Source organism: Cryptomeria japonica, chromosome 7, assembly GCF_030272615.1.
Source record: "Cryptomeria japonica chromosome 7, Sugi_1.0, whole genome shotgun sequence".
NCBI lineage: Eukaryota > Viridiplantae > Streptophyta > Pinopsida > Cupressales > Cupressaceae > Cryptomeria > Cryptomeria japonica.
In genome coordinates, this window is record NC_081411.1 from 174,603,864 (window position 1) to 174,617,674 (window position 13,811).

The following is a 13,811-nucleotide window of genomic DNA, read 5'->3' on the forward strand; positions in this document are numbered from 1 at the left end:
TAATGTACAGTTTGTAATGAAGAAAAACAGAGGAAAAGACAGTGACATTTGAATAGGTAGGTATGATAGACCCGTGGCCTCTTCTTCGTAACAAATGGGTTTTAGGTACCTTCGTCGTTCTCACCTTTTCTAAGTGGCCCACAAAGTAATTTTCAAACATCTCAAAAATTATTGATCGACAAGTTAGGGTTTAATATAAAGAGAAATATCTAGAATTCATCCATTACTAAGATGACCTCACTCCATCTAAGTATCAGTCATTATTTAGCCTTCCACATTAGCTCTTGCATTAACATATTGATTAAATCTTAGCTTTTCAACTAGGTTACTATTATATATGTTGCATTGCACATCATCTACACCAAGTCTCGAATGTTAATCATCAATATCATTAGACTAAATTTGTACTCCTCTTGATAAATATATATACATTTTACATTATTGTTAATCATCATACTAAATATTTCCAATCTTAAATTTCTTAAAGTTTAAAATTCATAATATAATTTAATATAATCTAAATTTAAATCAATTAAATCATACTAATAAATATAACCATTAAACTAAAATTTAACTTTAAAAAACTCATTTATAAAGACATTTAGCACATCTAAGTTCAATAGCTATATGTACCCATATCTAAAGATGTGTTTAGGTCAGGATGCGACTATTTTCTGCACAAAATGACAATTCGTACAGTTTCAAAAATCTGCAAAACACAACGGATTTGCACTAAATTTTTAGTTGGTCAATCCTCATGATCTGTCTCCATATTGTTGTTAAATCACAGAAAAATTGAAAAAAAAAACAATTTTTTTTAATGTAGATTTGGGTTTTTCTATAAGATGTGGAGAAAAGTCGCATGCACGTGGTGGGAAATGGGTAAAGCCAAAGAGATGGCGTATCTCGCAAGGTGAAAAGAAAGCAAAAGACAGCCACTGACGCTAATGTACAGTTTGTAATGAAGAAAAACAGAGGAAAAGACACAGCCATGTGAATGAATAGATAGGTCTGGTTGACCCGTGGCTCTCCTTCGTAACACATGGGTTTTCGGTACCTACGTCGTTCTCACCTTTTCTAAGTGGCCAACAAAGTAACTTTCAAACCTCTCTTCCGTTCATTCCTGGTTTTAATCATGCAATTTCTCCGTTTGTACAGCTTACAAGTCGGTCTTCTCCCTATTTTCCTCGTTGATTCTGGGGACTAATGAACCTGCCGGCTTCTTATTCTATCTATGTTAACTGCAATCTAGTGCAATTCACTCTTCTCTTCCTCTTCCACATTTCTAAAAGTTCAGTAAGCATTAACGAGCTAAAACCAATGGCATCTTCAGCATCATCATCCCACTCACAGAAAAGTATAGATCGTGGCTTCTCAGGAATTGAACCTCCGGGCATGAGGCGAAAGGTTTCTGAATCGACAACACTTTATGACGTGTTTATCAATCACAGAGGCCCTGATTCCAAACAAACTCTGGCTCTACCGCTCTACCAGTCTCTTGAGGAGTTGGGCATACGGGCTTTTCTTGACAAGGAAGAGATGGAACTTGGACAATCCTTTCCTTCTGCCATTCAGACTGCTATCAACTCTGCGCTAGTTCATATCGCTATCTTCTCCAAAGGATATGCAGAGTCCCCTTGGTGTTTGGCGGAGCTGCTTCTCATGCAACAGACAGAAGCTAAGATTACTCCTGTTTTTTATGGGGTGGAACCCTGGGAACTGCGCTATATAGAAAAGGGAGCGTACGCTGATGCATTCATTCAATACAAAAGCAAATCCAGGTACTTGGAGAAGCTTGATGACTGGAAGGAAGCTCTTCGTTCTATTTCATTTACCACAGGTCACGAAATAAAAGATTTCAAGTAAGATTTCTTTGTTTCCTTTCTACTTTGATTTATGCCTTTGCAAATAATATTTGGTTGCATTCAATGAGTAAAATTTATTTCTCATCAAATTCCCCTTTATCTTTGTGAAGCGTCAGTGACTGCAAAAGGATAGTAACAGCAGTGCAAAAGGAAGTTCAGAGGACAAAACCTTTGCATGTTGCCGAATATCCAGTAGCACTTGACAAGCTTGTACACGATTTTGAAAGGCGATGCCTTGATAAGCTTGTACAAGATTTTGAAATCCGGCGAGGATCGAATGAAGGGCAAGGGAAGGCTGAGATCGTTGGCATTTTTGGAATGGGTGGGGTAGGCAAAACAACTCTTTGCAAAGAATTGTTTAACCGAAACCGTAAAAAATATGATCGAGCCTGTTTTCTATTTGATGTCCGGGAAGCCTCAGCTAGAAGCAAATTACCTTCTTTGCAAGAGCAACTCCTCAGAGATCTCTTTGGTGTAAAAGTGCCCAGTTTTCAAAGTCGAGAGGAAGGGTCGAGTTCTATCTTTGATCACATAGAACGAAGCAGTCATTCGAGTTTTCTACTTGTTCTAGATGATATTAATCACCTGGAACAGTTAGAGGCTTTTATGATAATGGAGATGCTAAAGAAACCTGGTAATAGTCTTGTAATTATTTCAACCCGTGATGTAGGGGTACTTAAAAGGGCCAGAATTGAGGTTTGTTATCACTTGAAAGGAATGGATAAAGTTGATTCCAGAGTGCTTTTTAGTTTGCATGCTTTCTCCCAACCACAGCCAGCTACCGGATATGAAGATCTTGTTGATGCCTTTTTACATGTGTGTGGAGGCTTACCTCTGTCTCTAAAAGTTTTGGGAAGGCATGTTAATAATCAAGATTTAAATTGCTGGAGGATAGCGCTAGATAAATATGGTGAGACACTGCATGTAGACATTAAAAAAATACTTAAAATAAGCTTTGACGCTTTACAGGCAGAAGAGAAACAGATTTTCATCGACATTGCATGCTTTTTTGTTGGTCAATCGAAGCATACTGCTATAAGAATATGGAAGGCATCGGGATGGAAAGCTGAATATGGACTAAAAGCATTACAACACAAGTGTCTTGTAGAAGAAATAGATGATCTGGTGCCTGTACTGAGAATGCATGATCACCTGCGGGACTTGGGAAGAGAAATGGCAAATGAGCTCAGTCAACCTCGTCGCTTGTGGCATCCTCAGGATCTCAAAGAATTGGTATGTGTATTTCTCCTCCATATTTCTGCTGTGTATCAAATTAAAATTAAAATTTTATTTCAAATCTTAATCTTTAACTGAGAGCAATGACTAGTCGAAAAAATATATATTCTAAAAAAAAAAAATGTTAAAAGCAAATTTGTAAAATAAAAAGTAATTTAAAAAATCCTTATGTTTTTTATGCATTAAAATAAATATATAATATTTTTTGATTCCCCATATTGCAGCTACAAAAAGAAAGCCTATTTTTTCATATTAAATGCAGCTGTTATAATAGTAAAATTAACAAGTAAATCAACAAAATTATTTGTTCAACAACAAATATTTTTTCATTTGTTCTCTTGATGATCAATATGGGTCGTTTGTAATAATGTCTCAAAGCTATAAAATTATCTTCAGAAAGAGATTTATTGAGGATTTTAGTTATTTGCTTAGATGAAAGACAACATTATAGAACTTTCACTTGTCTATTTGAGATTAAATCTTGAATAAAATGCCGATGAATCTTTATGTGTTTTAATCTAACATAAAATATAGAATTCTCGATCAATTGAATGGTGCTACAATTATCGCATTAAGTCATATTTGGGTGTTCTTGAAATACATGTAATTCCTCCAATATTCTTCTAATTTATGGATTGAATACTTGATGCTACAATAACAATATATTTTATTTTAGTGGATGAAAAAGCCACAATTCCTTGCTTCAACTAATCATAGGTAGAACTCTAGGTCCAAGTGAGAAAATATATCCATATCATGTTGATTTTTTATGATCTATAAACTAGCACAATCAAAGTTTGTATAACCAATTATCTATATTTTTATTGTAGAAAAATCATGTGGATGCCAATTTTTTTAGTACTACTCACATAGTTTAATATTCTATTACTAGCAAGCTAATGAGACTCACTTGGGTCTTACATTCAAACCAAAAAATGTGGCTCCCAACATACATAATATTAAGTGTACTTGTAGTAAAGTACATGAAACTCCCAACTAGACTTATGTACAAAATAGTATCCACCTTCAATCTTCCATTGTCTTGGTCAAATTATCACTAAGTACAAAGGATGTTGCAAGTGTCGTACATGTCATTATTTGATACATTTTTCAATAATTTTTTTACATACTTAGATTGAGAAATGAATATTCCTTTTGATTGTTATTGCACTTTTATACCAAAAAAATAATGTATTGTTTTGACATTTCATTTTATCTATTTATTTTTTCAATTTAAAATTTCTCCATTATAAATTTTTATAGTACACTAATAAATCTCACTCAAACTTTGTATTTTTCTTGAAGAGCTTGGACTTATATTGGATTTTAATTATTACTTGGATTTGTACTATTAGGTAACTTCATGAACTTGATTTACTACTGGATTTCAAATTTTCGTTTAATCTTGTGGGGATAGTAGCAACATTGTGAATTTTTGTGTCCATTACTATTGGATTTTTTCACTGAACATCAAAAAAATTTGCGTCCATTATTATTGATGTCTTTTAGTAAACACTTTCTTGCCACTACCATACTCCTTCATAATAATCCACATCTTGATGTATAGTCTATTATTTTTCCTTAATCTTATAAAATACCTTTAGTTGCATAACAATGTTCCATAAAGATACAAAGATGATATTTATCATTCAATTTTTTCTTTTGAATTGGAACAAATATATGATAGACAACCTAATGCATGGAAAGGAGCAAAAAAACATTATCACCACTCCAAACTTATTTTGGATTGATGTTCAACACTAAATTTGTGGAGCTTTAACTCAAGATGTATATTGTTGATACCACTACTTATGTCCAATAACAACTTGGGAGGTTCTATAACCATAATATACTTCGTTCCACTTCCATAATGCCATGGTTCTTTCATTTTACAATAATATCTTTTCAGAGGGTATAGGTTACATTAAGTGATCTCTTGATGATAAATTTGTAATAAAAATTGGAGAACTCTTTTGAACTAAATGCTCTTGCTCTATTTCTTCTAAGAATTTGTAGATAATTTCCACTTTTCTTTCTAGCAATGGATTTGAAATGTCCTTAAACCAATCAAAGGATTTAGATTTATTCTTAAGAAAATTGATCCATGTATAGTTAGAAAAAATATTAATAATATTAAAAAAATAGAGTCTTAGGTAATGATTAATCTTACATATTATCACAAATGATAGTATGAATATGTTGAAGAGGATATTTTTTCCTTCCTTGATTTATTTACCAAAAAAATCTTAGTATGTCCTCTAAAGTGCACACCTTAACAAACAAAAAATTCCCTCAAAATTATTGAAAATACTCTCACAATATTTTTGTTTTGTTAATCCTTGGAAATTTACATATCCATAATTTTGTTGTCATAACCATGAATAGTGGAAATAAAAGGGAGAGGAATTGATCTATTAGCTATCTTTAAAGCATTTGAATTTGATTGGAGGTGATAATTAACTAATTTATCAAATTCTTTGTAGTAGTTATCTTCAAACATAACTTTATATATTTTTGCTACAAGTTGTCTAATATTAAATACTTATTCTTTACTTTTGGCATCTATAAAATATCATGACTAAAAGTAGTTATTCATTTCTTAGTCTTTATTATATGACTATATTTTTCTATTACATCAACCTTTTTATCATCACCAAATTTACCTCAACCAATTTCAAATAAATTTATCTAATTTGACAAAAAGATAAAATTTAGTCATATTGTTTAATTGATTGCTATAGGAATCACATATCTTTATGATATTCTTTTGGAAAATTACATATAAATAATATGGAGTCTTTTGCATTTACAAAGGACTCTTTAGTATAATTGTCTTGTGAATTATTCAATTCAAATTTCTTCTTTCTACTCTTTGATTTATAGTATCAATAAATTTCACAACAATTATTTTCAATACTTTTGTGATCCATATTGCTTCTTCCACTTCTTATATTATTTTTTCTATCTCTTCCTCTTCACTCTTTTCTTATTTTCTACTAGTATAAGGACCCTTGAGATTTTTGCAACTGAGAGAGAAGCAATATGTTTTTTTTCAATTCTTATAGAAAAAAAGAAAGTTTGATATACAAGCTCTTTATAGAACGATTGTAAAGATCTTGCCAACTTTTTCACTTTGAATTTTGCTAAATATTTATTTATTGTTTAAATGGATAAGCGCTATTGAAGGGGTAGCTCTTACTATATTGAAAACCAGCAAACGATTACAAATACCTGAATGCCAAAATAGTTTACATAAAACTTGATTCCTTTTCTTGGTTAGGAATCTCAATCGTTCATAAAAGTCATAGATTTTCCCAACTTGAATAGGAGAGGAAAGATCAAGATATTACTCTGAAAAATATTTGAATAGGTCTCCATGTTGTCTTGAATGACTTTGTCTCCGAGGAGCATAAATGCTTCTCTAAACTTGATTTCTTCCTTTGCAGCCTTCTTCATGTCAATGGTGCAACTATCATACTAAATAATAGTATCCTAACCAATTAGTATAATAAAGGAATGAGAAATAAACTTTCCCGATAGTTTCTTTCTTAAGAACAAGATAACCATCAAAATAAAATTTTGATATATCCTTTTTCATGTACATGAACTTCACCAATTTTTGGCAGCCTAAGGATGTAAGAAATAGCCTTGATTTCCCTAATCTCCTTAGCCTCGAAGAGACACCAAATTTGATCTAGAGGCATCTCATAAATACAATTCAATATTTACTTATTAAAATTGCTATGATCACTAGATTAGATTTTAGAAAAAAGATCTCATAATATTTTCTATAATTTCATATTTCGTAATATCTTCTCCTATTTGGCTCATAATACCTTGAACATTTGTGATAAAAAAAAATGAATAGAATCAGTTTCTTTCATTATAAAATTTTAGAACATCTTCTAAAGGTTTGAGGCCTTACTAGTTTAACATTATCAAGTACTTGGTAAGCTATTTGTTAAGCCTTCCATGTATTTTTTAATTAAAATATGCAATGCATATTGAATAAAGTTTGATTGTCCTGCTTTTGGTGTCTTGCAATTGCCTTCATTGATTTGTTGTAAATGTATTTAATATATTTTAATTTGTATGTTCAGATTATCTTACTTCCACTAATCCTCAAAGATCTTAAGATAATAACAAGGTCATTGTTTTGATGCTCTAATATTCATAATTTTTTTCTTATAAATGATGGAAGTTGGAATGATAAGCTAACACCATTAACCATTTTGATAATAGTTTGAAAATAATTGTTATCCTTATCATCATCTACACAATAAAATTTTCACAACCTACTTGATACCAATTTAAAACAAGTGCCACATTGTGGCGCGTACTTGCCTTAATAATTTTTAGTTTAATAGTAATATTTGTTATAATTATTAGAAATATTTATTTATTGTAACTAATATTAGCCAATCATTTACAAGTAAAATAATTTTTGTAAATTATAAAGTTAAAAAACATGCATCTATATTATAGAAAAAGTTGAAAAATATAAAACAAAAGAAAATATTTTGTTTTCATTGATCTAAATAATTTTATTTAATAACCATTTAAACATGACAAATGATTTGGAAAAAAAATTAAAATAAACTGATTTTTTTTTTTTAAATAAATTAATAAATCAAAAAATGTCATTAAAATGTTTATAACTTATATTACATGTGAATAAACTCATAATTTATATTATTAAATTATAATGCAATGAATATTTTAGATCAATTTTTTTTATGTTGCTTAGGATTTTTTCACAATGATTTAGTTTCATTATCCTCGTTTTTATAAGATTTAGTGTTTTTTTGGTTTTATGATTAAATTAATATGAATATTTATGTTTTTATGAAATTTAGTTTATTTTGATTATAAATTAAAGAACATTTTAAATATAATACATATTCTTAATATATATATATATATATATATATATATATATATATATATATATATATATATATATATATATATATATATATATATATATATATATATATATATATATATATATATATATATATATATCTTGCTCATAGGTTAACTTAAAAGAACTACCTATTACAACGAATAATGAAGTTAAAATTTAAGCACTTATTTTAGATTAAAGAAGGTAAATAATTTTAAAATGCGTGGTGATTCCAAAAAACCTGAGATTATGCGTTGTTCCGAGAAACCCGCCTATAAGAGGCAAAACGATATTAGCCAATTGTTTGCAACAAAAATAATTTTTGTAAATTATAATGTTAACAAATGTGCATCTATACTATAAAATAAATTAAAAAAATTTAAAGAGAGAAAAATAATTGCTTTTCATTGGTCTAAATAATTTTTTTTAATAACCATATAAGCACAACAAATGAATTTTCATTACAATAATATTACCCAACAAGAAGTACTAATAATGATTAAAAAAGCAATCCAACCAAAAACTTATTAACAATTTCTCTCTCTATATATTTAAACGGACCAAAACAAATATATAGCATCTTTTGATATTGCGGACTGCACAGCTAGAAAAACACACGACTTTTTACATTGCATGCAGCACCCATGACAGGCGAAAGAACAAGCAAATCTAATATAATATTAACTACAAAAGAAAGATTACATGCAGTTAGCATGAATATAATTTAAAAAAATAAACATCAATAAACGCTGTCCGTTGAATAGCAAACATTTTCACTTACTAAAACACTATCTGAGCCTCTTCTCTCAATGCAGGAATCAAAGGGATTTGAAGACATCTTTGCCCAAACCAAGGGAAGGTGTTTCCATTCTATTTTTGACAAGTCCCTGAATTTTGAAGTTCAATTCTTTCTTGGGGAATCAGATGATAATGCAGAAATGTCATCATGTTTGCTATGGCTTCACCTTTTGTACCCCTATTATTCCAATTTAAATCATCTAAGGTATCCGCATCAGCTGAGTTTCAGTGTACAGCCAAAAATTCCTTCATGGATTCCGCTTCAAAATATGCAATGTTTGAGAATCAGCAATGGATGTTTCAAAAGATTGTGGGAACAAGATGAAGAGGTATTCTGTTATTTTCCATAAAAATTTGAAGTCTCCATTAATTATATAACGAAATGTATTATGTTATGGTAGATTCCGGATTATTTCTACCATCAAAAGTTTAAAACAACTTTGCTTTGAGTTTCAGGCTCCCACTGAAATGAAACAGCTGGAGATTTGCGGAACTCGTTTAGAAGAGTATCCAGATTTATTAGGAATATCCACTCATGTGGAAAAGGAATTAAAAAATGAACCCAACGAGGTTCAACGTAAGTCAAAAATGAAGTCATTGATGGTGAAGACATGTAGAAGACTTTCAGGCACCCTGACTATGAATTCTGCTAGTAAGTCAATTTTTAAGGCCCCACTGAACGGTAGCCAAAATTCTGCTACAGTTAAGGCCCCATTGAGCTTGCTTGAAAATCTAGTAATTAGCGAGCAAGAAAACATAGAAAGAATTGTACTCAACGGAAATTATTGTCCAAACCTTCAATCCTTGGAACTTTATTCCATAAGAAATCTTATTGAAGTGCAATTTAGAGGAGTTGAAACATTAAATTATCTTAATATTAGCAAGTGTGGATATCTCAAAATTTTGTCAGATACATCCAATCTTAAAGAGCTTGAAGAGTTGAGCATTAGTGCATGCCCAATGCTCGAGGTGCCAAATCTTGACCATTTGAGCCGCCTGAAAAAGATAAGAATCGCAGCTTGTAATATGAATAGTGTGCCAGCAATGCCCAGTTCTAATATGCTCGTAGAATTGAATGTTAGCAGATGTCCAAACATTCATGAGTTATGTATTGAACATTTGAGTTGGCTGGAAAAACTTATAGTTCATCACTGTGATGGATTGGAAAGTTTGACAGGACTATCTCATCTCCTAAAGCTTGTAGAAGTTAGCATTTCTTGGTGTTGGATTCTACAGCTTGACCTGTGCCTGGTGGGTTTGAACTGTCTCAAGAGCATAACAAGTGATAGGTCTGTCAAGGTAAAACGTTTTGAGCTGAACGATTGTAAAGATCTGGAAACAGTATCAGGAATATCATTCGAAATGGTTCAAGTGCTGAAAATTTGTGGCTGTCCAGAGCTTAAAAATTTCACAGTTATTTGTGGCCGAAGGTGCCTTGAGCTGGTTATGGTTGGATGTGGGAAGCTCAACTACCTCACGTTGACTGATTTTGCTAGTTTGAATGGAGTGTTTGCTAAGTTCCATCTTGACCTTTATGGATTATCCATATCGGATTGTCCAATGCTTAAAGAGCTACCATCTTTTGGGAAGCTAATTTACATTGAGGAAATTCGCATTCTTCAGTGCGGTAGCCTGCAAAACATGACTTTACCAATGACTCTGAAGCGTCTTGAGTTAAACTCTTGCGGAGAACTTGAAACAATGGTAGGAATTTCTTGTCTTATAAAACTTGCAGAGCTAAATATAAAAAGCTGCCCCAAACTTCGACTTGAATTGAACCTTTCCAGCTTGAATCACCTGAAGAGGATTACAATTGTTGAATGTTTGAGTGTGTACAACATAACATTGCCAACTACACTGATCGAACTCACAGTGCAACGGTGCATGCAACTACAAATTAAAGGAGGAATAGGCCATCTGACAAAGCTAACAGAACTGCACATTAGTGAATGTCCAGTGATTGAGGAGATGCCTGTTTTTCGTGGTCTAAGTTGCCTGGAAAGTATTACGGTTGATGGATGTAGTAAGTTCAGTTATTTTCAGGTGATTGATTGTGCGATTTTGAAAGCAGTTAGGGGTAACCTTGATATGGGCCATCTGGCACTGTTGTGTATATCCGATTGTCCGGAGCTTGAACAGCTGCCTTGTCTTGAACGTTTAGCTTGCTTGGTGGAGATCTGCATATTCAATTGTAGGAAGCTGCAGAAAGTTACTTTGCCAAGAACATTGAAGAATCTTCAGTTGGAATCTTGTAAAGAACTGAAAAGTGTGTCAGAGATATCTAGTCTGAAGAATCTGGTAGCACTGTTTATTTGTGAGTGTGAGCAGCTTGAGCTTGACTTGCATCTTGAGCATATGGACTCTCTCCAGAGAATTAGACTTGATGGTTGTAGGAAGCTCAAGTCTTTTCTTTTAAGAAACTGCCAAAATCTTGAGAGAGTGATGGGTAACTTTGATACGGAATGGATTTCGATTTGTGGTTGTCACGAGCTGGAGGAGTTGTTCATACGTGATCTTCCGGGACTGAGCTTCTTGAAGAAGATTAATATTGAATCATGTGATAAGCTGCAAAACATAACACTGCCAGCAAAGCTCACCAATCTTACTGTGCAACGTTGCAGACATTTGCGAAGGATCGCAGGACTGGATGATCTTTCAAAGCTGAGAGAGCTGGACATCACTCAGTGTCCAGAGATTGAGTTGCTGCTTCTTGCCGAATTGAGTTGCCTGGAGAGAATTACCATTAACTCTTCTGAGAAGTTGCATAAGATAATATTGCCAACGTCTGTCTTGAAAATTACAGTGCAATGTTGCAAAAATTTGCAAATGGTGGCAGGGATAGGCAATCTTTCAATGCTTACAGAGCTATACATTAGAGAGTGTCCTGTTCTTGAGGACTTGCCTATTCTTTTTGGTATAAATAGTCTAGAAAGTATTAGAATTGATGGATGCGGGAAGCTTAAGCTGGCTGATTGTGGGATTTCGGAAGGAGTGTCATGTAGCTTTGATATGGGCCATCTGGTACAGTTGTGGATATCGGATTGTCCGGGTCTTGAAGAGCTTGCTTGTTTTGCAAGTCTAACTTCCCTCGAGAGGATTAGCATAATCAGGAGCACGAAGCTGCAGAAAATAACTTTGCCAATAACATTAAAGAATCTCCACTTGGATTCCTGCAAAGAACTGAAACATGTGTCAAAAATGGGCGATCTTTCAAAGCTGTCAGAACTGTGTATTAGTGAGTGCCCATTGATTGAGGAGTCGTCAATTCTCTCCGTACTGAGCTGCTTGAAGATGATTGTAATTGATTCTTGTGACAAGCTGCGGAGGATATCACTGCCAACGACACTCATCAAACTCACAGTGCGCAGGTGCAGAGAATTGAAAATGGTGGCCGGAAGCGGCAATCTTACAGACATGTGCATAAGTGAGTGCCCATTGATTGAGGAGTTCTCAATTCTCTCCGGACTGAGCTGCTTGAAGATGATTGTAATTGATTCTTGTGACAAGCTGCAGAGGATATCACTGCCAACGACACTCATCAATCTCACAGTGCGCAGGTGCAGAGAATTGAAAATGGTGTCGGGAAGCGGCAATCTTACAGAACTTACAGACATGTGCATTGATGAGTGCCCTTTGATTGAGGAGTTGCCAATTCTCGCCGGACAGAGAGCCTTGAAGATGATTGTAATTGATTCTTGTGATAAGCTCCGCAGCATAACATTGCCGACGGCACTCCATAAACTTAGAGTGCGAAGTCGCAGAGAGTTGTCAATTCTTTGCAGACTGGGCTGTTTGCAGAACGTTGTCATTGAGCCTTGTGAAAGACAGAAGAACATAGCAGTTATTGAAGAATTGAGAGCATCGGAAGCAGTCCTATTCCGATATTGCAGCAACGCAGCAATACAGGACTGCATTCCAAAGCTGAAGGTATTGATTTCCACCCTGCATTTGACATGCAATCTTCTCTATTTGACAGTAAAGGTCTCCCAGTTCACAATGGACCATCAGTTTATTTTCACAAACACTCCGTAGATCTTTAAATTAATGTTTAAAGTAGTTCTGTAAATGAAAATAAACCATTTTTTTTTCCTTTTTAATTTCAGGACCTGCCGTCAACCTTTATTCAATTGCTTGGAAGAGTAGCGGACGGAGCGAAGTCAAATTTGAACCCTTGTTTGCTTTCCGAGGCTTACCTTCGCCATGAAGACATTTGGCGTTCACCGTCAGAAATCATCATTTTATGCGCTATGATTGAGGTCAGTAGCTCTTCTCCAGTTCACACCATAAACAAATCCTCTAAGGATTCTACAGGGAAATTTAAGTTGCCAGAAGGAGAATCGATAATTACCACGATAATTAACCACCAAAATTATGGACGTCTTAACTGGCAATATGATATTCTCAGCAAGCTGGGAATAATGAAGAAGTGGTGTGTGTGGGGAGTGACGAAAGGTGAAGATTGGAGAATCTGCCACGCTTTAACTGCAATTATCGATAAGCTACATAAAAAATAAGAAACAAATTTCGGTAAGTCAAGTCACCTTCACATCAGTCTACTCTCATACCACCAGATGATAATCATAGTTAGTTTTTATTCTATTTAAATTGCGCAAGTTTTTTTATCATCATCGTTTAAGATACAGTTAATAATAGAAAAGAAAAAAACTAACATTATGAATTGTGAAAAGTATATGACTAAAAAATAATCATATTTTCTTCTCTAATATAAAAGATAATTTGTATAAACTTTTATTTTATGAGTAGGCACTTTTCTTTCTCGTTAGATCAATCTTTTAGTTTTATATTAATACTATTTTACTTTTTTTTTATAAATATTAAGTATTTATTAAGTTTATTTTTTGAATTTATGATTGGATTATTTTGACTATAATACTAGAACTGATCTTATTCTAGAGTTTGGTGATAATTTGGTGGTCGATAGTTATTGATTGTGGCAATTTGATGGTTTTATATGGACAACTAATAAAGAGGCTTGAGTTAGGTAA

The 13,811-nt window shown here is 33.0% G+C and overlaps 1 protein-coding gene across 1 annotated transcript; it reads left to right on the forward strand.

Moving 5' to 3' along the window:
- The first annotated feature begins 1,143 nt into the window (after window positions 1–1,143).
- LOC131062388 (disease resistance protein Roq1) lies at window positions 1,144–13,437 on the forward strand. Its single transcript, XM_057996024.2, has 5 exons — window positions 1,144–1,862; window positions 1,976–3,098; window positions 8,823–9,134; window positions 9,262–12,732; window positions 12,909–13,437. Exons 1-5 carry the CDS (start codon window positions 1,207–1,209, stop codon window positions 13,317–13,319), a joined length of 5,973 nt encoding a protein of 1,990 aa, XP_057852007.1. The 5' UTR covers window positions 1,144–1,206; the 3' UTR covers window positions 13,320–13,437.
- Window positions 13,438–13,811: the final 374 nt, after the last annotated feature.

Excerpts from the sequence above, each read along its gene's own strand:
- LOC131062388 (XM_057996024.2), top strand. The coding sequence starts at position 1,207 with ATGAACCTGCCGGCTTCTTATTCTATCTATGTTAACTGCAATCTAGTG. Across the intron at positions 3,099-8,822 it reads CTCAGGATCTCAAAGAATTG|GAATCAAAGGGATTTGAAGA; the intron begins GTATGTGTATTT and ends CTCTCAATGCAG. Across the intron at positions 9,135-9,261 it reads TGTGGGAACAAGATGAAGAG|GCTCCCACTGAAATGAAACA; the intron begins GTATTCTGTTAT and ends TTTGAGTTTCAG.